Source organism: Agelaius tricolor, unplaced genomic scaffold (genome assembly GCF_023055355.1).
Source record: "Agelaius tricolor isolate 1412-34295 unplaced genomic scaffold, bAgeTri1.0.p SCAF_10, whole genome shotgun sequence".
Lineage (NCBI taxonomy): Eukaryota > Metazoa > Chordata > Aves > Passeriformes > Icteridae > Agelaius > Agelaius tricolor.
This window is the reverse complement of record NW_027269270.1, coordinates 3,292,515-3,315,831: the sequence shown is the minus strand read 5'-3', so window position 1 is coordinate 3,315,831 and position 23,317 is coordinate 3,292,515. Positions and strand designations below refer to the sequence as shown.

General features: G+C 48.2%; 2 protein-coding genes across 7 annotated transcripts; both read right to left on the bottom strand.

Moving 5' to 3' along the window:
- Positions 1-726: 726 nt before the first annotated feature.
- KMO (kynurenine 3-monooxygenase) lies at positions 727-10,646 on the bottom strand. The gene is made up of 15 exons (XM_071434270.1): positions 10,539-10,646; positions 9,340-9,409; positions 8,112-8,209; positions 6,753-6,842; positions 6,514-6,562; positions 5,852-5,939; positions 4,841-5,006; positions 4,259-4,330; positions 2,817-2,938; positions 2,194-2,341; positions 1,714-1,771; positions 1,520-1,602; positions 1,203-1,304; positions 1,067-1,126; positions 727-894 (listed from the first exon to the last, which is right to left on the bottom strand). Exons 1-15 carry the CDS (start codon positions 10,590-10,592, stop codon positions 727-729), a joined length of 1,428 nt encoding a protein of 475 aa, XP_071290371.1. The 5' UTR covers positions 10,593-10,646.
- A 1,419-nt stretch (positions 10,647-12,065) lies between these two features.
- Positions 12,066-22,020, bottom strand: CUNH21orf58 (chromosome unknown C21orf58 homolog). Of its 6 annotated transcripts, none has more exons than XM_071434429.1 (9): positions 21,645-22,020; positions 21,333-21,397; positions 20,540-20,597; positions 19,091-19,158; positions 18,369-18,512; positions 17,808-17,922; positions 15,701-15,831; positions 14,203-14,351; positions 12,066-12,251 (listed from the first exon to the last, which is right to left on the bottom strand). In XM_071434429.1, the coding sequence occupies exons 2-9, from the start codon at positions 21,393-21,395 to the stop codon at positions 12,095-12,097; spliced, it is 885 nt and encodes a 294-aa protein (XP_071290530.1). In that variant the 5' UTR covers positions 21,396-21,397; positions 21,645-22,020; the 3' UTR covers positions 12,066-12,094. The 6 variants fall into 6 exon arrangements, with proteins under 6 accessions (XP_071290530.1, XP_071290532.1, XP_071290531.1 ...); XM_071434431.1 differs by having other exon boundaries at positions 20,540-20,664; positions 21,645-22,019; XM_071434430.1 differs by lacking the exon at positions 21,645-22,020 and having other exon boundaries at positions 12,066-12,150; positions 12,235-12,251; positions 21,333-21,634.
- Positions 22,021-23,317: the final 1,297 nt, after the last annotated feature.

The window sequence follows — 23,317 nt, the reverse complement described above, 5'->3', positions numbered from 1 at the left end:
AAACAGTGCCTGGGAAAGATCCCAGCTAGAGAAGCAAACTGTTTTCTACACAATTTGCCATCTATGCCATGAATGGTGCTCTCTTTGCAAACCAAAACTGACTCTCTGAATATTGCAGAACAGTGTTTGTCCTGCCTGTGTGCTGGCAGCTGTACATAGACTACCTCAAATGAGATTGGCAGTGCTACATCAGATCAGGGGTCAATTTGGGCCATTTTATTGTTCTTAAGCAATGACTGTGAGGGTCTAGGGCAAGGTAAGAAGAAAGAAAGTGTGTATTCCTAGTACTATCCCAGGCTGCAGCTACTTTTGACCTCAGGACCCTCAAAATGTTGTCTTGTTTTTGCTAAGAGCAGGCTGGGGCACACCAGTCAGGTCACAGAAACATGAGATCATTAAGGTTGGGAAAAAACTTTGGGATGATTGACCATCTAACCACTACCCCAGCACTGCCAGGTCCAACACTAAACCATAATCTCAAAGTCCCACGTCTACACACCACATCCCTGAAGGCCAGGCTGCCAGGGTTACACACCTGAGCCCCTGGAGAGGCTTTCTGGGCACTTGGCCTGACAGACTCCTCTCAGCTGGGAAAGGGAGAAAGGCCAAACTGCTTCCAGGGGGCTGCAGGAGCTGCCAAACCACATCCCAAGAGAAACGAAATCAGCCAGCTAAGCCAACAGTCCGTGCCTTCGTTTTTATTACAACAAGCAGCTCCCCATACATTTAATCCACTCTTGTGCCAAAGGGAAGACTTCCAAAGTTCTTCAGATAATGGGACCAGCCCCACAAGTCTTCCAAGCAGAAGTTCAGGTTCCGTGCCAGACGCTTTATCAGCAGGTAGGTGCCCCCCAGCCCTGCTGCCCCCACAACAAACAGCCCTCGATTAATTACCTGCAAGTGCAAAGAGAAACCCCAACATCGTCACAGGCTGGCCCCTACCCTGCAGCACCAAGCAAAGTCATCTCACCTGAGAACATCCCACCACCAAAGCTGAGCAGTGCTGGTGTGCAGGATGCTCCCAAGGCTCGTGGCGTGGGGAGGGTGGGCACCACCCCTGACCAACCTTTGTCTGCCATTTCCAGCGCTGAAGGGCCTCGTGGTAGCGAATTCTGGTGAAGGTCACCTGGGAGGGGGGGCAGGAGAATGTCACCAGCCCAAAGCCAGGCAGGAGGAGCTCACAGAAGTGGGGACTGGCTTACCATGGTGTACAGTGGGACGATGGTGGAAGGCATGAGGGCGTGCAGGAAGTTGTCTACGTGCTTGCGGAAGATGAACCACGTGGAATTGACGTGCTCGCGCATCTGCAACAGAGCAGCCGTCACCCCCGTGCAACGGGCTTTGCCAGAGCTCCCTGTGCTTTGCCAGCTCTCCCACTGTCCTGGAGGGGATGCAGTGCCTCCTCAGCCCCAGTGACATTCCCAAGGAGCTCTGAGGCTAAAGCCTGCCAGGGTGAGAGCCCAGCAGAGGCCCTGCCTGCTGCGTGCCTCCTGAGAGCTCTGCTGTGGGGCTCACCTACCTCTACATAATTGTACATGGCTAAATCTGAAATTGCATGGTCATCTGGCACCCTCAGTCTGGAGAACTCAGGGAGGCAGGCAGCTGGGAGAAGAAAGAAACAGTTGACAGGCAGCTCCCTGCAGGGCACCCAGCTGCCCTCAGGTGCAGAGTGATGTTCCTCTGCTCCTTCACGTCCCCAGCCACATCACTTACCAAGGTCATTGTGGAACTGGTCCATTAATTCATCAAAGACCAGACAATCTTCAAAGCCCTGGGAGGAATATTAGGGGGTTAACAGGCATAAACAGGACCCATATATTCAGGAGAAGTGCTCTCATGGATGCTTAGCTGGTGTAGCTGTTTGGTCCCACTGACCACAGCTTCAGACCAGGAGTTTTATTCCAGGTCCCTCTGACAGGGGTCTTGAGAGAAATCAAGGGGCTTGCCCTTCCCAGCTGCCTGGACCCCCCTCCCATATTGTCCTCTGTCCATGGGAAGGTGGCATTACCACCCTGTCCCCTGTCCTTCCCAGGAGGACATAATGACAGGAGCTCAGCCCTGCCAGTGCCGAGGACATGAGGCTGTGGGACAGGCCAGCCCATGAACTCTACAGAGTTAAACACTAAAACCAGGCATTTGTGGGTGAAAGAAGTGGGATCCCCACCAAAAGGGACAGGCCAGCCACAAACTTACTGCATTCATGCCCTGTCCATAGAAGGGCACAACAGCATGAGCAGCATCTCCCATCAGCACGCACCGGGAGGAGAGGTTGTAGGAGGAGCACTTCACAGAGATCATGGCCTGGGCTGGCAGCAAAAAGTAATCGTGCTTCAGCTCTTGCCTTCAGGTAAAACAACAGATTTTGGTGTGTGGGACCACGAGAGAGAAGAGCAAGCTGTGCCACAGCCAAGCTGAGGAAGCCAGGCCACAGACACTGTCAGCTCTGGTGTGCAATCCCCAAGCCTGTGCACTAGGCTGTTTGTGCTGGGAAAAATGTGGAAGTCAGCTTCCCCCCTGTGGACCAGACATTTTGTCTGCAGGTTTTAAGTTCTGCACATAATTAAATTAAATCAATAACTTGGTTATTGACATCTTGGTTCTCTTATTGTGAGCAGTGGTAGATGTTGGTCAACGTGGGAAGGACATACCAGAAAATATCTGAGTTTCTCGGTTAATATGAAGTCCTGGGATAATTCATTTTAAGAGGAAAGGAAACTGCCTAGCCCAGCTGAGACTGCTGATATCATCCAAGAAAAAGCCCATCCCATAATAGATACCTGTGTTGATGGGTGAAAAGGGGAGATGGGAGCACTTACTCTCCGATGAGGGGAATGGCATCTGGGAAGTAGGTCTGGAAAAACCCCAGCACTTGCTCGCCTGTTGTGAGCTTCTCAAACTCCTCAAAGGGCATGAAGAGCGTGCAGGTGAAGGACTTGTCCTGCCAGCCAGGAAAGAGGGTCAGTCAGAAGCCCAGAGAGCAGAGAGAACACCTGAAGCAGCAGCTCAGTGCCCAGCCTGCCACCTGGCAATCACAGTGAGCCCCTGGCACAGCAAGGGATGAATGTCTGGCCACCCCTTTCTCATGTTGGGCAGGCACAGGGGAGGCAGAAACAGTGTGTGACCAGGCCTGACTCACTGTCCTGATGCTCCTGGTATGTAGCTTACAGCATCCAGCTGCAGAGTGCTGCTTTGTGGGGGCCTGGTTGGGCTCAGGTGTGTGGGCAGAGAGAGGTGCCACAGGTACCTACCCAGCACTACGAGGCAGGACTGGCTCTGAGCACCCTGCCCTGCACCTTCTCAGGCTGTGGTCAGCCTGGCATAGGCTGGGTGTCCCTCCTGGCTCTTCCCTGGGTCTGTGCCAGTATGTGCCCCGGTGGCCAAGAATGCCAGTGGCACCTGGCTTGTGTGAGAAACTGTGGCCAGCAGGAGCAGGGAGGTGATTCTCCCCCTGTACTCAGCACTGAGGAGGCCACACCTCGAGTACTGTGTCCAGTTCTGGACCCCTCAGTTTAGGAAGGACATTGAGGTGCTGGAGCATGTCCAGAGAAGGACAACAGAGCTGGTGAAGGAGCTGGAGCACAAGTCCTGTGAGGAGCAGCTGAGGGAGCTGGGGTATTTAGCCTGGAGAAAAGGAGGCTCAAATGGAAACCTCATCACTGTCTACAACATTCTGGAGACCTCATCACTCTCTACAACACTCTGGAGACCTCATCACTCTCTACAAAACTCTGGAGACCTCATCACTCTCTACAACACTCTGGAGACCTCATCACTCTCTACAACACTCTGGAGACCTCATCACTCTCTACAAAACTCTGGAGACCTCATCACTCTCTACAACACTGACAGGGGGATGTAGCCAGGTGGGGGTCAGGCTCTACTCCCATGTAACGAGGGACAAGATGGGAGGACAGAGTGTTAAACTGCACAAGGGGAGGTTTAGAGTGGGCATTAGGAAGAATTTCTTCACCGAAAGGGTGATCAGACATTGGAATGGGCTGCCCAGGGAGCTGGTGGAGTCACTGTCCCTGCAGGTTTTTAAGGAAAGACTGGATGTGGCACTCAGTGCCATGGTCTGGCTGATGAGGTGGTATTAGGTCATGGTTGGACTCTGTGATCTCAGAGGTCTTTTCCAATCTAATTGATTCTGTGTTTTGGTTATCCTGTGACTGCTGACCCTCCCAGTCCCTGCCACCACAGCTGTTCATCCCCAGCAGCCCCATGCTGTGCCCCAGGAGAGCATGGCCTGGGTTAGCACCATGTTGGGCAGTGCAATCATCATGAAGGTGTTCCTCGGCCAGATGTGGAGGTAGTTTGGTTCCATGGCAAACTGCAAGAGAAAGAAAATTGCCTTGTATCCTTGACCTGCCCTGCTCAGCTGCCCCAGCCCAGGCTCTGGCTCCCCTGCACACCAGCACAACAGTTCCCATGGGAAGACACAACAACTACAGGGCCCCTTTCTGGTCCCTGATGCTTCAGGGAGACACAGGGCAAGGGAAAGAGGAAAGAGCAAGAAATACAGGCAAAAATCAGATGCTTTGCAGTTGCTGATGTCCTCATAGACATGTTCCCATCCCTCCAGGACCTCTCAGAGCCAGAGTTAATCCCATCCCAGAGTTAATGCCAGGAAAGGCTCTCTAGGATTTTTGCATGCAGGTACCAACATTGCCACCACTTTTGGAAGAGATCCCTGCCTTATCTTAGCAAAGGTTTAATCCCCTGCCTGAACCCCAGGTGAGAAATTAACTCTTCCAAAGCTGTTGCAGCAGAGCCACAGTGAGAAGGGGGTGAGATATCCAGCCTGTGAAGGTTGTAGCACCCCTGGGACAGGCACACTCACATCTCCATCCTTGGGAGGGATGGTCAGCTCCATGTAGCCGTGAGGAATGTACTCATGGCTGTAGTTGAAGCGTGTTTGCCTCATGAACTGTTTCCTGACTGTTGAGAAGGCTCCATCACACCCCACGATGAGGTCATACGTCACTTCCAAGGTCTGCTGGTCAGATCTGAAAGCAGGAAAGCACCTTGGATGAATCTGCTCCTTAAGGCCCCTTCCCACCCTGAGCATTCCATGATTCTGTGGTTAATCCTCCTGTAACTCCAGGCCAGCTCAGCACCACTGTGCCCAGAGGATCTGCCTTTTGCTAAATGTATTAATTAAATAAATAAATTTAAATGTATTAACAGTCTTCTAGGATGGGGGCAAGATTGGCTCTCACTGTCTGGGAAGCACAGCTTTAGGATGAATAATTATCCTCTAGTTTATCCAAAGCATAACTCTGCCAGGTCTACTCAGCAATGCACTTTGGGGATAATGCTGCTGTTTTGCAGAGCCTGCAGCACCTGCCAGGAGGATGGGGGGCAGGACCAGAACTTCTGTGAAAGACTGTGAAACAAGGTCATGGAACCTCAGAGTGGTTTGGGTTTGCAGGGACCTTAAAGCTCAGCCCATTCCAGCCCCTGCCATGGGCAGAGACACAAAACCAGGCTGCTCAGAGCTCCATCCAGCCTGGCCTGGAATGCTCCCAGGGATGGGACATCAGCAGTTATCCACCCTCCCTGATGAGCAATCTGTCCCTGAGCCCAGTGCCATGGATACTGGTACATTTATCCCCTGCACAGGTCAGGAAGTGTGTGCCTGCTGCCAGCCTGGGGCTTAGGGAATTGCTTCAACCTTCCTCATCTCCCTATGAATGCTGCCTTGGTGTCTCTGCTTTCCAAAGCTGGCACAAGGTTTTGCCTGCACAGTAGTTTCAAAACTGAGATTGCTCAATTGTTTGAGGTTTTATGAATGATTAAGCAGAAACTTAACTGACCACAGTGCTTGATCCCACGCTTGTCCAGGGATTACCTTTTAATGGATAATGTCCCCAGCTCTGCATTGCACCCGAGGAGCTTGTGTCCAAAGAACAGTTTTGTGTTGGAGTACTTCTCAGCAGCTGTGAAAAGAAAACACAACTAAATGTAGAGGGGTTTACTGTGACTGCAAAAAATATTTCCAAGAGATCCCTAAATTATAGGGATTTTTGCCATTACAGCAAATGATTTGCATGTTGCATGAGGGCCAGCAGGCAGGGCACACTGGGACTGGTCAACCATGGTACAAACTACTTGAAAAATGCAAGGAATCCTGCAAGGATCTTTTTCTTCCCCACAGTGACATGAGTCATTGACTGCTTTCCACCATCACTGTTCAGGATGGGATGAGGTGCCTGCAGTCAGTGGGGAATTTGCATAAATTTGGTCTGGTCTGATTTGCCATAGAGCTCCAATTTTTATTTGTTTCTGTACAACCAGGGGTTATGGAAAATGCCCCAATCCATGACAAGGCCAAGGAGGTGTCTCCTGCTCAGCTGGGAACCAGCACAGGTTTTCCTCTGCTTGTTCAGGTTTGGACTTTCTGAGATCTGGTTAAGGGAGCTTGGGGCTCAAAGTCTTCTAGTCACAGGGCAAACCCTAAATCCCCAGCAAAAAGTGTATTAGAAGAATTTGCAAACAGAAGTGACAGCCTACCTGTCAGCAGCTCTTTGTTTAAGTTTGCTCTGTCCACAGAGAGAATGTACTGCAAGGCAAACCAGCAGAAAGCTTTGCTGAAGGACACTCTGCATGGAAGTGCAGGAAGACAGACAGGAAACCATCCCCTTCCCTCATTTTCTCAGCCTCTCCCACATCCATGAGCCCCACACTGTCCATGACACAGAGACACAAATGCTAACAAAGTCCTCTTGTGCTCTGCAAAGCAGCTCCAGTACCTGGTCCTTCTTCCCATAAGGGATGGAGTATTTTTTCCCGGAAGGTGTGTGTATCCTCCTTGCCCTCATGGGAATGCCCTTGGCCACGATCTGAAACAGAAGGGAACAAAACCCACACTTCTGGCCAAAACTGTGGGATTTTCGTGCAAATTACAAAGCATCATCCCCTCCCCTGAGCACTGAACTCCAGGGAGAATGGGGAAGCTCTTTCCTCACACATTTCCAAATCACCAGGGAAAACTTGAGCAGGGTTGTCATGTCAATTTACTACACTTTATTGAGATTACTTACAAGCTCATGCTCATAAAAATCAGAGGGAAATTGTTTTTGGATAGAGGGGACATGAAAAATCCCAGATTGCTGGACAGGGCAGGGGATGAAAGCCAAATGACACCCTGGGACTGGGATGTGTGTTGTCAAAGCCAGGGCTCCTCTGCAGGGACCCAGGGAGCAGGAGATCCCACCAGTGCCAGCAGCTGGATGTTAAATGGCAGCCAGTACCCTGCAGAAGAATGCTGGGCTCCCAGCCAAGCGTGCTGGGCAGAGAGCAGTGTGGATGGATTTCAGGGGTCAGCCCAAAGATCAAGGTTTTCTGGGAAAATACAAATCTGGGCATGCCAGTGGGGAGAACAGCTGCCTTTATTGCATCCTGCTGTATTGCATCAGCTCTTTTGGGAGGCCATCTACTCCTGCCCTGCTTGCCCTCTGCTCCAGGAGGGAGGTAAACACTGGAAGGAGCTTGGTGTCCCAGGGAACAGCAGCACTGCCAGCAGCAGAGCCCAGCTGCCAGGGGTGGGCAGGATCCTGCTGGCAGATGTGCTGTGAAGCAGGGGAGGGTGAGACAGAGTAGAAATTCTCCAGAGTGGAAATCCATTTTGATTTAGGTGGAATGTACATCTTTGAGTTAGAAAACACAGCTATGTAACCTGTGCAAAAGCCTAGGCTCAGAGAAACTGCTTCAGTGAAGGACAGAGATAAGAGAGGAGAGACAGAAAGTGATAAAGAGAGACAGAGACTGCTGTGGGAGCAGGTCAACGTGACCTAGGAATTCTTTCTGATAAAGAAGAACTAGCGGCAAATGTCACACGAAATTCGTAAAAATGAATATGTATGAACTTATTGTGAAATTGTATGCATGTGTATTTGAGAGGGGGATAAAAAGGGACCTGAAGTTCTCAGAAGTATGCATGCCATGCCTTTTAAGGAGAGTAATCTCCACATTAGGTGCTGTAATAAACATTCCAGCTTTACAACTTTCCCAAAGTTGTAGAGTTTTTAGTTATCTCCGCAAAACAAGAGCCAGAGTGCAGTGGAAGAGGGACAAGAAAGGACAGAGAGCAAGAGAAGGCGGCAGAGTACCTGCTCCTCCATGCCCACGGCTCGCAGGGCTTGGCGTCCCCGGTGGGACAGGGCCAGGTTGATGCTCCTGCCCCGGGCAAAGCTGGACACTCGGATATCTGCAGGGGAGAGCCATGGAGCCACTGACAGCACGGCCTGCTGGGGGGGAACACCTCCCAAACCAACAGCAGCAACACCAGCAACACCTCCCAAACCAACAGCAGGGTTAGAGGGAGCCCTGCCTGGACACTCCGTGCCACCTCCAGCCTGGAAGGAGCAGCAGCTCCAGTCCAGCCAAGGGAATGCTGGATTCTGACAGCGCCCCATGTGCCAGAGGGGTGCTGATAGCACTGAGAGCCATTAGCATGAAGAGCCATTCCCCCTCTAAATGGAGCAGGCTGAGCAATGGATGCCTGCCAGGTTCTGCTGGGGCCCACTGATGCTTTTTGGGACATTGGCAGGTCACCTTCTTTGTGGCTGATCAGATGGAAATGTCTGGGCATTGGCTTGTTCCAAGCTGCCTCATTTAGACTTGCTGGGCTGTCTGGCCAGTGCAGGGGGTACAGCCTCTCCATCCCAGCATGTGTATCAGTGTAAGCAAAGGGCCAAAAACTGGAGCAGGGCAGTAGGATCCATCCAGCTCAGAAGGCAGGTAAGAGCAATCCACAATTTTGAAGCTGTGGAGCTTCTGGCAATGTTAAGCTGTGCAGCAGAACTGCCTGTTGTGAGGTCTATCAGGGCAGGAAGAGTTGCCACAGAGTGTCAGGCATGGCTCCTCCCTCCCTTCACTGCACACTTGAGTTATTTCCATGCTATTATTCCCACCTGCCACCTCTGCCCAGGTCTTTTTTGTCTGCCAGCTGACAGACACTGAAGATGAACACTTTCTCTGCCTTTGAGCCAGCGGCTTGGCTCTAAATCCTAATTTCTCTTTTGTGGTGCCTTGTGGATCTGGAGGCTCCATCTCTTCACCTGACCCAGCACTGTACTATAATGCTTTCTGCAGAGACCAGGCTTCAAAGATGAGGATTTGAATCAGTGTTTAAGCCAAGAACATAAAAAGGGCATCATTTCAGCAGCTAAAGAGTGGGTTCCCTCCACACAAGATGAACTTCAAAATAAGTGCTCCTCCCCACCACAGGAGCTAAAGGGGACAGAGAAAAGAATACCCCCAAACTGCCACTCTCAGCTTTCATTATTTTCTTACAGTTTCAGTGAGCTCACACAGTAATGATCAGGCTGACCTTACCTTCCCTGGCTTCATAAACATCAACATGGAAACCTCTTCTAGCAAAGAAACAGGCATTCAATGCACCCACCTGCAAGACAAGGATCAGGAAGGGTGGATGAAGTATCTCAGAGGTCACTGCTGAGATGCACCAAAGGAAAGAAGTGATCAGGGGATGCAGCTCAGCATAGACAGGGAGGCCCTTTGACCAAGAACCTCAGGAGACCTTTTACTGAAGAGTGGTCCTCTGCCAGCCCTGTGTGTTTGCAGAGTCTCCAAGGCAAAAACCACCGCTCAAAACTCTTTTTATAAAGTCATACCAAGCTCAGGCTTGTTTACACACAGCAACTGAATGCAGCAGGGCTCACCTCTTCAGCCAGAGACAGCAGGAGCTGGTGCAGGCAAGCTCCAGCTCCTCTCTGGACTGTGTTTGCCTTCCTCACCAGTATTTAGGGCATAGCAGCCCTGAATTCCCATTCCCTTGGGAACACAGTGAGGGAGAACACTACAAATATGTCCTGGTCGTAATTTAAACTATTTTTAAAATTTAATTTCCATATGAATTGTTGTCAGCACTACAGCCTCTTCTGTCATCACTCATTCTTTTCCAAGAAGCTAATGGCCAAAAAGTCAAGAGAGAGATGGAGGTGCTGCAATGCCCCAAGCTGTCACAGAATCACAGACTCATGGAATGGTTTGGGTTGGAAAGGATGCTAAAGACCATCTTGTCACAACCCCCTGCCATGGGCAGGGACACCTTCCACCAGGCCAGCTTACTCAGAGCCCCATCCAGCCTGGCCTTTAGTGTCACACCTCTCTGCAAGTAGCAGTGGATGAAAACCATTCCCAAACAAAAGTGGGCACAGGAAGGTGTTTCCTCTCAGCCTGACATTTACTGGTTTCAGTTCTTGCCAAGCATTTCACATTAGAGCTTTGGTTACAGCCAAAATCAGCCAAGGGACAGGGGAACCTGGCAGCCCAAACAAGGACTGGAGTTTGGTGTACCTGGGCACCACTGCTCCAGCCACCCCCAAACCCTTCACCCAAGAAAAGAACAGGAGCCTCCCACTGCAGGAACTCCATCAACCCCTCCTCAACACCCCATCATCTGACAGAGGAATGACTTTAAAGAAAAACATTCACCCCCACATTCAAGCAGTGTTTTCACAGCCCCAGCTCCCCAGCAAACAATCATGCAGCAGCTACAAGGCATTTCCTACCAGACCACCACCAACAACAGCAACTCTTTTCCCTCGTGGGTCCCAGGGCTCCATGCTGGCTCAGCCCCTGGGTCTCAGCTCCCTGCTCTGTCTCCGATCCCTCTGCTTCTCCCCAGCCCCACTGCCCTTGCCAGCGGGGAGGGGAAGGGAAGGAATGTGGGTGGCTGAGTCATGCCTGGGCTCCTCTCCCCCCAGTTCACATTAAAGTTTAACTCCCAGCCCAGGGACTGCCAGGGAGTCAGCCTGGCTGAGCCTGGGGTGCTGAGATGGCAGCGTGGTGTTATTCAGTCAGGCTCCTTTGGAAATTGCAGAACTGCAGTCTCCAAGGAACACACACAGAGCAGGAGGAGAACTTCCATTGGCCAGGCTTTTGCTGGTTCTTCACTGGGGTACAACTGCAGAAGCAGTGGTGGGACAATGTGGAGTGACTTCTGGAACCTCTCCTGGGGGTGGGATGTGAGCCACGCTGCTTTCCCAGGAGCCTCATCCCATCTTTGAGGGCATCTCTCATCCAAGGAGGCTGTGTGTGTGTGGCTCAGGGTTTTGGGGTGTGATGCTTAGGAGAGGGTCCATGCCTGCTCTGCAGAAGCTTTCCAGGGCTTAGACAGGGCTGTGAGGAGCCATCTCTGCAGGCATCATTTCACATGGAAATGCTCTGCTGAGCCAGTGCTGCCCACAGGAAACATTGCAAAGGGAGGAGCCAATTAGAGCCAAGTACAATGATTAAACAGCAGACAGTGAATCTGCAGATATTTGTATCACCAAGTAGAATTTATGGCTAAACCTGCCAGGCCCCAGCAGATTTGGCTCATAGAATCATTAAGGTAGAAAAAGTAGAGAAAGCCCTCTAAGAGCATCACCCCTATGACCCTAAATGCCACATCTATGTGGCTAGCAAAGACCTACAGGGATGGGGCAGGACTCAAATGCTTCCCTGGACAGCCTCTTCCAATGCCTGACAATGCCTTCAGTCAAGAATTTCTTCCTAATATTCAATCCAAACTCCCATGGCACAACTTGAGGCCATTCCCTCTTTCAGGTAGAGAAGTTGTAGAGAGCAGTAAGAATCTCAAAGACAACAGAGCAGAGAGGGCAAAGAGCAAGGTAGGTTTTACATAGTAAATAAATGATTCTTTTTTTTTTTTTTTTTTGGAACACAGACGGCTTCCAGCAGTGATAGTTACTATCTTTTCTTCATTCCAAACAAAATTTAGGTCCCTGGGTTCTTTTAATCAGACTCACTCACAAACTGCAGCAGGCAAAGCCAGTGTACAGATGTTCTCCACTCTAAAAACAGAAGGTGGGAAGATTTTGAGAAAGTGCTATAAAATCATCATTCATCTTTCTATATTAAGCAAAACCAGGCTTCTGAGAGCATGAAAAAGTGTTGCCTGATAAAAACTCCATGTGAGCCTTTCAAGAAGTCGTAAATAAAACTAAAAAGAACAGGATAACATGGGCATGGATTAAAGCCTGTCCTCTGGGGAAAAGTAAAGGAGGGAAAAGTGCTCAAGAAAAAGACAAGGCTGAGGAAGAACAGCAAGATTTTATTGGTTTTAGAAAGGCTCTGGTCCACTTGCAGAGGATCCTGTACTGTCAGTATGTGGGCCACCTGCAATGAGAAAAATGGGGTTATTGAGTTTAGTAACAGCCAGTAGTGCTGCAACTGCAAAACACACAGTGTTTGGTCTCACACCTTGTGGTGGCAGGCAGCTGAAGAAGAGGAAGAACAAAGGTTAAAGGCCATGACAAGACCTACTGATTTCTGCATTGAATTGCACTGATCCTGACAGGAGCCAGGGGTTCTTTACTGGTTCAGATTACAAACCCGTGGCAAGGGGAAATAGGTAGAAATGCTCATCCCTTGTAATCCCATTAGGGAAATAATCTGTTCAGGAATTCAAATCCTCTGCTAAAGAGGGCTGTGCAGACACCCCTGCCAGCAGGTCACCCGTGCCCAAGGCTGCAGCTGCCTCCTTCCTGTTCTCCTGTTCACTAAGGCCCTGAAAGAGCCATGGACAGAAATAAAAGTGGAGTTCTCAGCGTGTCCCCATATCACCCCCCTTTCCAGGCTCCAGCAAGGGGCATTTCTTTATCAGCCTTGGCATGTAAGAACTTCCTAGCACCTAGGAAGCCAAGCAGGAGAGGCTCAGAGGAAGGCACAAAGCAAGGGAGCCCCTGGAGGAGCTGCCTGTGCACAGGGCTCAAGGGCTCTATGGATTTGGGAGCATCCTGGGGAGGAGTTCAGCCATTTCTGCACTTGACACCCACCCCCTCCAGCTGCAAGCACAAACTTATGGCAAAGGCTCAGCATTATTTCTGGTACTCCCCTCCCTTTGTATCATTTCTCTTAGCTGGTGGTTTGGGTTTTTTATTTTCCCAGCAATTTCTGATTAGCAAATGTCCCAGCAGTGCTTAAAGAACATAAACCCTGCTGGGACCCTTAGCACTTCCCCACGCCTGCCTTATCTGGCAGGTGACTGCTGGGTTCACAGGGACACCCAAAAGGCAGAGGGTGGGAGACCCAAAATGCAGGGTGGGAAACCCAAAAGGCAGGGTGGGAGACCCAAAAGGCAGGGTGGGAGACACAAAAGGCAAGGTGGGAGATCCAAAAGGCAGAGTGGGAGACACAAAAGGCAGGGTGGAAGATCCAAAAGGCAGAGTGGGAGATCCAAAAAGCAGGGTGGAAGATCCAAAAGGCAGGGTGGGAGATCCAAAAGGCAGAGTGGGAGATCCAAAAGCAGGGTGGGAGACCCAAAAAGCAGGGTGGGAGACCCAAAAGGCAGGGTGGGAGATCCAAAAGCAGGGTGGGAGATCCAAAAGGCAGAGTGGGAGATCCAAAAGGCAGGGTGGGAGATCCAAAAGGCAGGGTGGGAGATCCAAAAGGCAGAGTGGGAGATCCAAAAGGCAGGGTGGGAGATCCAAAAGGCAGGGTGGGAGATCCAAAAGGCAGAGTGGGAGATCCAAAAGGCAGGGTGGGAGACCCAAAAGGCAGGGTGGAAGATCCAAAAAGCAGGGTGGGAGACACAAAAGGCAGGGTGGAAGATCCAAAAAGCAGGGTGGGAGACACAAAAGGCAGGGTGGAAGATCCAAAAAGCAGGGTGGGAGACACAAAAGGCAGGGTGGAAGATCCAAAAAGCAGGGTGGGAGACACAAAAGGCAGGGTGGAAGATCCAAAAGGCAGAGTGGGAGATCCAAAAAGCAGGGTGGAAGATCCAAAAGGCAGGGTGGGAGATCCAAAAGGCAGAGTGGGAGATCCAAAAAGCAGGGTGGGAGACCCAAAAGGCAGGGTGGGAGATCCAAAAGCAGGGTGGGAGATCCAAAAGGCAGGGTGGGAGACACAAAAGGCAGGGTGGAAGATCCAAAAAGCAGGGTGGGAGATCCAAAAGGCAGAGTGGGAGATCCAAAAGGCAGGGTGGGAGATCCAAAAGGCAGGGTGGGAGACCCAAAAGGCAGGGTGGAAGATCCAAAAAGCAGGGTGGGAGACCCAAAAGGCAGGGTGGGAGGCCCTGCAGAGCACAGCAATGCAGCATGGCAGGGTGGGGGATCCCTGTGACCCTGCCCCTTGTCAGATGCCCACATTTATCCCACAATGTGCCTTGCCACCCCACCTGGGCAGAGAGAAAGGGCTGCAGGAGCAGGTCACAGCTGCCTGCTGACTTACAGGGGCTGGGCAGAGGTGCTGCTCCAGGGCTGTTCTGTGCTGGGGGGCACAGGGAACACCCCTGTGGGAGGGTAATGGTGGTGGTGGTGCACCACAGGTACCTTGGGCCTCTCTGCCTTCACTGCCAGGGGGGCAGCAAGCTGCAGGTCCTTGTTGGAGAGAGACAAAGGGTGCCTTTGGAATGGAGAAAAGTGCATTGGCAATATCCATAGGGGCCATACTACTTTGCTGGTTTGGATTTAAGTTTGTATTGGAGTTTTGTCGCCCTGATTTTTTAAGATTTTTCTAAGCCTTCTGATGTTTGCATTCTTGTAACAAACTTTCTCACACACTTTCTTTAAATAACTTACTGTTTTGCATTCTTTTATAGAGGAGGAGAAATTTGATAGGCTGTTAGTTTGTTCGGTGTCATTGGAGAAGTGGCACTTTCACCCTCCAATCCACTGTCATTTTTAGAAATCTATAAATGTTGAAGCCAGAAAATAAACTTCCCTTTTTTCCCCTTGAAAACAGCAGTGTTTCATGGTGTGTTGTTCCTTGTCCTATAGTGACAGAGTTTTAGTATGTTTGGTACAGCAGTGCTTGGTGGTGGAGTTATTTTATTCAATGCACTGTAGTCTACAGTTAATTTTTATTATTTTAGATTTTTTAAATGTTCTTATTATTTAGATTTATGCACAGGTTAAATGGGGCTGTTGAAGGGTGAGTGGGTTTTGCTGACTATTTTTTGGGTTTTTAGCTCATGGATTATTTTGTGGATGGGGATTACAGCATCTTGATTTGTTTGGTATTGTTGGCGGTGCATTGTTGAGGTGGCAATCAGCATTTGTTGTTTTTTTATTTTTAGGAGTTTTATTGTAGATGAATTTTTTGGTAGTTTGGGTAAGGTGTTTAATTGCTTGACACTTTTTGGTTTTATAGTTATATAAATATTATATATTATATAATATATAATTATATATATTATTATATATTATTATATATATTATTATACATTATTATATATATTACAATATATATTATTATATATATAATTATATATATATAACCGTTATATATAACTATATATAACCATATATATAGTTATTTAAAATGTTCATTTGAGTTTTTTGGGCAGAAACCTGTGCCCCTCATGGAGGAGGCAGGGGGTTCCCTAGCTGAGGGGGCAGGCTTCCACTCAGCCACCCCTTGGGAAAGGAAGATTTTTGGGATATGTCTGGAAAAGAGTCTGCAGGTTCCACTACAGAAGGCCCAAGAACACTTGGTGACTTCAGATTTCACCTGATCCTCAGACCCCACTCCCTCCAGTTTATCCCATTAGTCCATGCCAGGGAAATGCAGCATGGCAGGACGGCCTGGAGAGGAAGGTGGGCATCAGGGCATGCTCTTCCTCTGCCATCCTTCCTGAGGTGCAGGGTCCTCCACAGTGCTCTGGCTCTCCCAGCTCTCTCTCAGGGGGATGAGAGAGAGCTGGGTGTTGCTGGGTGTTGTTTGTTACCTGCTGGGGGAGAGGAGCCGTTGCCCCCCCAAGCTGTGTGAGCAGTGCTGGTGGCAGAGCCTTCAGCATCATGTTCTGCATCATGATCTGGTGCATCTGAGCATTCTGCATCAGCATCATCTCCACCATATCTGGGAAGAGAAGAAAAGAATAAGAGCTTTCTCTGCAGCTGGCAAGCAGCAGAGGCACAATGGTAAGGAGTGTCCTCCAGCAGACAGAGTGGGCACTGCCACAGAGGCAAGGCAGCTGAAAGGGGGCACATTGTCCTGAGGTGTAAGGTATGTGTGTATCCTATTTACCATCTATTAGGAGTAGGGCAGTTCTCTTCTGTTCATGGGGCAGTTTTCTTTATCTCTTCCACAACCCATCCTCCCTCCAGAGAGATATCATCTATTAAAGAGGCCACTGAGTGTCCCTGCATGGCTGATAAAAATTACATCATCCCACTGTGAGATGCTCCACCCAGAAAGAAGAGCCAAACATTCCTACCCAAATATAATCTGAGACTTAAAACAACAGAGACACCCTTTTCTCACTAAATTCCCAAAGGAATAACTATCTTCTCCACTAAATGCCCAGAAAAATACCAAACCCATCTACACCACCACCAGACTTTCAAAAAAACCCCTACACCCTTCTACAAAATCACTGCTTTGACAAAATCACATCTGTCACTCCAAGAAAACTACAGCCACCATTTAATCAAAACTGCTACCAACACCCTTACCAACAGTGTCAAGTTGTATTCTAACTCTGTCAGTAGTTTATTTTTTAGTCTTTTTGTACTATTTTTTAAATTTTCCTAGTAAAACAACTGTTATTCCTATTACCATATCTTTACCTGAAACCCCCTTAATTTAAAAATTACAATAATTCAGAGAGAGTTTACATTTTCCATTTCAAAGAAGGCTCCTGCCTTCCTTGACAGACCCCTGTCTTTTCAAACCAAGACACACATGAAGAATATTGGCATTATTTCCCCAGACAGTAAAAAGTTAATGTCTGTGAGTGGGGTGGTTCATCCCATGTTTCCTGTTTCCCCTCCCTCCTACAGGAAAGCTGCTGCTGAGTCTCTTGTCTTGCCCTGCATGGCAGGATGGAGAAGGGCTGAGCTGCAGCTTTCCCTCACTCCAGCAAGGACAGGCTCGTCCTGTGAGGTTTCCTCACATTTATGTGATATTGCAGTGCCACCTTGAGTGAGAGCCCACTGGCTCATAGAATAGAAAAGGTTGGGAAAGACCCTGGACATCATCAAGCCCAAGCCTCAATCTGTCATTTCATGCACATCAAATCTCCTTACAGCATCTCTGGGATCCAAAGGACTTGGGCAGTGTAACTAATTCACTTGGGGAGGAGTGAAGAGGGAGAGGGGAGAAAAAAAGAAGGGAAAAAAATAATGAAGGCAACTCTCATTTTCCTTTTTACTGATCATATAAAAAGTAGTTTACATGTAGCAGCTTCAGAGAAGTCATGAGTGGATTTGGACTATTTTGGTTATGGAAATAAACTCTGATACAAAAATCCAGACACTTGGATGAAGTATGAGCTGGGAAATACTGCAGTTCCATGACTGAGGATTCCTGGGTGGGATGAACCTTTGGCTGAAGGCTGAGCCAGGGAAATTGTCCCAGGTTTTATTTCATGTATCATTTCACAGTAGCACCCACCTATGTTTAGAAACAAACTCTTTTATTGTTTATATTTAGAACAACTTTCAGATGTTCTGTCTTGTTTCCAAACACAGGGTGCAAACAAAAGCCTGAGGAGATTGAACAGCAGGTTAGGAAGGAACAAAAGAATAAAACCAGATTTTAGAAGCCTGTTTGCCAATTCCAGAATCACCCATGTGCATGACTTTGACTTTGTTCATATTACTCAGTGCCACAAGTTGAGCTGTTCTGCTTCCCCAATCTTCCTTTGAGTTTGTAGTTCCTTTTTCTTTAGCTTTAGTGATAAGAATTTCACAACTGAATGCCTTTCACAACCGCTACCCACCCCATTTACGAAGCACAACTTCCCAAGCTCCACCAGCTCATTAAACAGCACATCCCTGACGAGCTTGGACCCCATCCCATGTCCCCTGGCTGCTGTGTGCAGGGTTTCTTACCTTCCTTGATGCTCCCAGAGCGGGGGGCTGCAAAGGGCTGGGCTGGGGGAATCTGTGTGATCACAGGGGAGGGATGAGGCAACTGCTGGATGATGGTGGCAGGCTGAGCTGGCATCTGGAACAGGAAGGAAAAATGGACGAGTCAGGCTTGGTTTTGGCCAGCTCTCCCAGCTATGGGATCAGCTGTCATCTGCCTAGGCTTCAGGAGAACTCTGGGATCCTCATGGAGAAGCTGTTGAGGCTGTGGGCTGCCTGAACAGGCAGTGATGTGCAATAGCAAGTGGCTGAATGGCCAGGCTGGAGTGTGGGCAGCCCTGCCACTCCTTTTGCCATCTTGCTCCAGGAGTAAACCATCATTGTTAATTTTGGGCCTTATTTGCAAGATGGCAAATAAAGCTTCCCCTTATTTCCCCTTAGGTTTCACAGCAGGCAGCAAGGGTCCCATCAACGAGCAAGAGGCATGTCTTCCCTTTTTGTGGGATGAGCAATCCCATACAGCTCCCCAGTTGTCAGCTCAGACTGGCACAGTGCTGCTGGTGTTTTCTTGGAGCCAATCCTTACTGTCTGCTGGATAATCCTTGGTGGCTCCACTGGGGAAGCTGGGAAAGGGATCTGGTAGATTTGTGGGAGGGCAGCTCTGTGGTCAGGGCAGTGTCCTCCATCTGGTGCAGGTGGCTGTGAAAGCTCTTCCAGAAGGTGCTGCTCCTGCAAAGTCAAGTATTTTTTTATTTTCTTAAAGAAAACCTGGACACAGCAAGGCAGACAGTGTGGTTATGCTCCCTGGACTAAATGGGATCAGCCCCTGGGAGCCTGCAGCAAGGGCACTGCCAGACAGTTCTCCTTCCCACAGATCTTGAAACACAAGCAAAAAGGATTGGGGGTAAAAAATGCACAGAACAAGCTGCCAAAAGTCTGGGAAAACATTTCAATAATAGTTGGTATCCTCCACAAACTAGGAATAAATAACAATTATGATTGTCTCTACTGCGGCATCGCTAAAAATCCCTTCTTTGCATTTTGGCACAGCAAGTTTATGATGCAGCAGCTTCAGGAGAAGCAGAATCACCCCACTTTAGTGCCTGAAGCAGGTGCAAGCTCCCTCAGCTGCAGTGAGAGAAGCCAAGCTGCTCTCCAGGCTCTTTTCCCTGATTAGCTGGCCCAGCCTTTATATTCCAAAGCAGCAGAGCACTAAACCCTGCCCAGCCCCAGAATTAAAGGCCAGGAAAGCACTGAACCCACAGCAGCAGTGGATGTGCAGGGAACTGGCCCATGTCTGCTCTTACCCTGAGCTCCTGCAGCAGATCTTTCCTTTGCCTCAGGGCACTTTGGAGCAGGTCCTGAGGTCTGTTCCCTGGAAAAGGAAGAGTTTCCATTATCTCCCCAAAGGATCACAAAGACAGAGCTCTTACAGCACCTGTGTTATGATATCACTGTGGAAAATGTGGTATTGGATAGCTGGATGTTGCATATGGGTAAAACCTTACAAAATAAGGGTCTTGTTACCTTTTTAAAATCATGGCTCAGGCCTCCTACTTTGGCCAAGCAGAAAAGGACTGTGGGAAAGTGACTCAGCTGAATTAGGGGTAGAAAAAGTAGTTCTATAACCATGATGTGCTCACACTGTGGTGTATGGTGGTTGGTTGCATTATGTCTGTTATAATTTCAAACTGTGTAAAGTCAAGGCCTAACTGCTCAAAAAGACCTGGGTTTTGCCATAAAGGGACTCTCCCCTGCACCTGCCTGGGGACTCAGTGTCTCTCTGCTTCAGCAGCTTGAGTTCTTCCACAAAAGGCTTGGGCTGCTTTTCTTGTCAAATACATGTGTGGATAATGACTTTATGCCATGTGCAGCCACAGCTGCTCAGCAGCTCTACAAAGGCAAAACTCCCCTGAAAATAAACTCTTAAGATTGCTTTCCAAAGCCCCCTTTTAACCTCCTGGTTTAGGAATCCATTTCTGGCTCAAGATTTCTAGATGTGCCCTGTGCATGCAGAGGATGCCTGTCTGTAGTAACAGCTCCATCGAGCTCTGGTTTGAATGTCAGCTTTTCTGTTTCCATTTTGTTCTGCATCAACTTCTTTTTCAGTTCATCCCACACATTATTTTGAAATGAAGATAAGCAAGAATGTTTTCATATACTTTGGAGCCATGCCTGGCATCTGCTCAGGAAAGCACCATTTTGTATTCCGAAACTGTAAATTGTTCTAGGGGATTTTTAAAAATGTTTGGCCACAGCGTTAGAAAATTCCAACTATTTGTGCATCAGATCAATGAATAGGAGCCCACAGTACAGTCTAGAAATATCACAGAGCTTCCACTGGTGGCCTTGAATCCATAGATAATATAAACAGTGCATGTGCCATGCAAAGAAATATTCCTCCTGCCTTTTTAGAATCACCAAAGCCAAGCAAAGAGCTGGACTACAACAGGGTGTACTCCTTGGTGTAAGAGCTAGGACAAACTGGATCAGCATCAGTTTGCTCCAGCTGAGAGGCTGCACAGGGTAAGATGAACCTTTCCTGGGCAGGAAGGCATCTTATGTCAGTGCTCAGCTGGTTGTTCACTTCCCTTGGTCAGGAAAAAAAAAACAGGTGAAGAAATTCAAAAGATGAAAAGCAGTTTGCTCACAGATGAAGGGAAGAGAGGGGATCATCTCCTGAGGAACTCATGCCTGAGAACATAAGCGAGGCCTTTCCAAAATATGCCTAAAATTAGAACAAATGCTTCTCTTACTTGCAGCTGGGAGAGACAAATCCATCTTCTCTAGGTTCTCCTGTTCACTTTCTAGTCTCTGTTGGCAGAACCATAACCAGGACTGGTTATAAGTCAGGCAGAAGAGCTCACAAGGATTCCCAAGCCTATGGCAGGAGTTTGGGATGGAGGAAATAGAGCAGAGGTGGAGAAAAATGGTGGTTCTTAAAGAAGTATGAAATGTTTCATTACAAATCTAGTTACAGTAAAGAATAGTGGTGCTTCCAACTGTCCAAGCTATTCCAGACCTTAAAACTGATAGCATGGTAAATCAGGAGACAGAATTTATTTTGTAGGGCAGAGAGCTGCATCATATGAAGGACTTGATAATGTTGAGTTTGGGCTTGCCTGATAGTCCAAGATCTGGACTCTTGATTCAGCAAAGGTCAGACCAGGCAACACATCTTATGTGAAAGCAGACATGAAATTGCCTTAAAACAATCTGAGATTCTCTTTACCCAAGATTTACTCCTAAACTTTGCCTGTCCCAGCTCAAACTTTGGCTTTGAGCTAACTGATGACATCTCCCATGAAATCAAAGTCAATTTAATTTACTGTAGGCCCACATAAACTTGTAGAATGTTATTCAAGAAAGTGACAGTGAGTAGTGCCACTCCTCAGTGTATATCAGTAGAGTTATACTATAACATAATAAATTTATGTTAAAATACAGTGTTGATGCTTCAACATGCAAGAGCAAAATTCAGTGTCAATGCTTAAACATGCAAAAGCAAAAAGCAGAGCAAAGGTGACCCCTGCAGAATGATTCCCTTACCTTTTCTAGGAGTTTGAGTTTCAGTCGTGTCAGCTGATCCACCACTGAAGGATCTGCCATCATCTCTGCAAGAGCAGGCAGGCAAAAGCAGGTTAAAATGCTAAACAGAGGCAGATAGGTTTTCAGTGCTCATTTTTTTCCCTCCACAATCTTCACAGAATAATTCCATTATTAAAAAAAAAAAAAATAACACAAGATGAGCAGAAATTGAGAGAAGCAGATAAAAGCTTCAGTTTCACTCCCAGGTCAGAATGAGTACAGGCATTCACAAAATCACAGACACAGCTTTTCCTGCCATTTCTCTCAACATACTTTTGTGCTGCAGCTTGTGATGCTCACAAGAAGGCAACTGAGACTGAATATTTATTTGTCTGTTCCTACTGGTTGCTATCCTTCCCCTGGCAGCATCACCAAGCCTGGCCTCTGTGTTGTTAGAGACTTTTATTAGCCCAGAGGTTTGTGCCTGGTTGCTAAGTTTATAGTGTCAACAGGTAACATAAACAATTTCATCTCCAGGCACAGAAGCTTGTGTACCTTGGGTAAAGCAAATGCCTGGCACATTTGTGGACAACAAAAAAAAAAAAAGAAATAAAAGCCAATGGTTCTTTAAAACAAGCCCAGTGCCAGCAGTCAGGTTATGATCTTGCTGATTGGTACCTGTTTATTCCACTACAGGGGAATAACACACTTTAGACTTTTGCCTGAGTTATTACCACACAGTGACTAAAAAATTGAAGGAGCATAGCTGGAACTCTCCCCTGGGTAAGTTCAAGAGTCAAGAGGCTATGGTGCAACATCCTTTTGGTTACCATCTCCCAAGAAAGCTGCAGAATGTCTCCCTCACCCTACCAGCATAAAAACAGGGTCACATTTATCAGTGACATCCATAAAATGAACACCAAGGCAAGAGAAAAAAGCCAAGTGACAGACACTCCTTCTCAGTAGGATATTTTAAGCCCAGGAGAGACAGGTTACAACCAAGTTAGGATCCTCTGCTCCCAGGAGAGACAAGTTACAGCCCCTTCCTCACTCAAAGGCCACAGCAGAACTGCAGCAGAGGCACTGGAGCAGCTCAGAGATGCTCGTGAGCTGTGTGAGAGCAGCACAGATCCCCTCTCCCAGCTGTGACACACACACAGCCCATCCCTAAAAACACACAGGCTGCAAGGCACTGGAGAATTTAGGGAAACTGAGGTGCAGGGATCCCCAAAGCAGCTGTGCTGGGTCAGAGCTGGGGTTCAGCTCCTCCAGCAGGGCTCTGGGGTGAAGGGCAGAGCAGAAAATCCTCTCACCTGCCAGCAGCTCTCTCCTGGGAAAGAAACAACTCTGAGCCCATTTCTGTACTTGAAAATCCCAACAAAATTTTTCTCTGGCATCTCTGACCCTTTCATCTTTGCAGCTGCAGCAGCCTTTGACAAGGAGTTTGCTAGTTATGCCTGTAAACTGCATCAGTGTAGTTTGCTTCTGTGCTGGGAAAGAAACCCATCCTTTCTGATTGCTGGTGAATATTGAGCTGATTATTTTACCATCAAATGGTTTACCACAGTGCCCCTAAAAGCTGAATTTCTAGAGCCTTCATTGTAGTATGAATAGAGGGTCACAAAATAGTTTGAGAGAAAGAAACAGGTAAAAGTATTGCATTAAAAGTACAGCCCCAGTGTGAAACAACTGAATTTACTACAGAGGAAAGGAAGAGAAGTTTGTGCTTGATGTGACAGGTATCCCAGAGGAAATCCAGTACTAGGGAAAAAAAAAATATTAAAAAAAAAAATTTAAAAGGCACTTTCCAGCAAACCTGCTAAAGGATCTCTCTTTCCCCTCTTTTCTCTTTTTCCACACTTTCTCTTTTCTCTCTTTTCCACACTTGGTCACAGTGTGATCCTTACTCCTGGGACATCTTACAGCCTGCTGATAAATGGGGTGCCAGGAATGTGCCAGCCACACACGAGATCTGGCTGGAAGAGATCTGGAGCTACACTGAATCC

Excerpts from the sequence above, each read along its gene's own strand:
- CUNH21orf58 (XM_071434429.1), bottom strand. The coding sequence starts at position 21,395 with ATGATGGCAGATCCTTCAGTGGTGGATCAGCTGACACGACTGAAACTC. Across the intron at positions 17,923-18,368 it reads CAAGGATTATCCAGCAGACA|ATGCCAGCTCAGCCTGCCAC; the intron begins GTAAGGATTGGC and ends TTCCTGTTCCAG. Across the intron at positions 14,352-15,700 it reads CGGCTCCTCTCCCCCAGCAG|GACCTGCAGCTTGCTGCCCC; the intron begins GTAACAAACAAC and ends CTCTCCAACAAG.
- KMO (XM_071434270.1), bottom strand. The coding sequence starts at position 10,592 with ATGGAGCCCTGGGACCCACGAGGGAAAAGAGTTGCTGTTGTTGGTGGT. Across the intron at positions 9,410-10,538 it reads CTGTTGTTGGTGGTGGTCTG|GTGGGTGCATTGAATGCCTG; the intron begins GTAGGAAATGCC and ends CTTGTCTTGCAG. Across the intron at positions 5,940-6,513 it reads AAACAAAGAGCTGCTGACAG|CTGCTGAGAAGTACTCCAAC; the intron begins GTAGGCTGTCAC and ends TTCTTTTCACAG.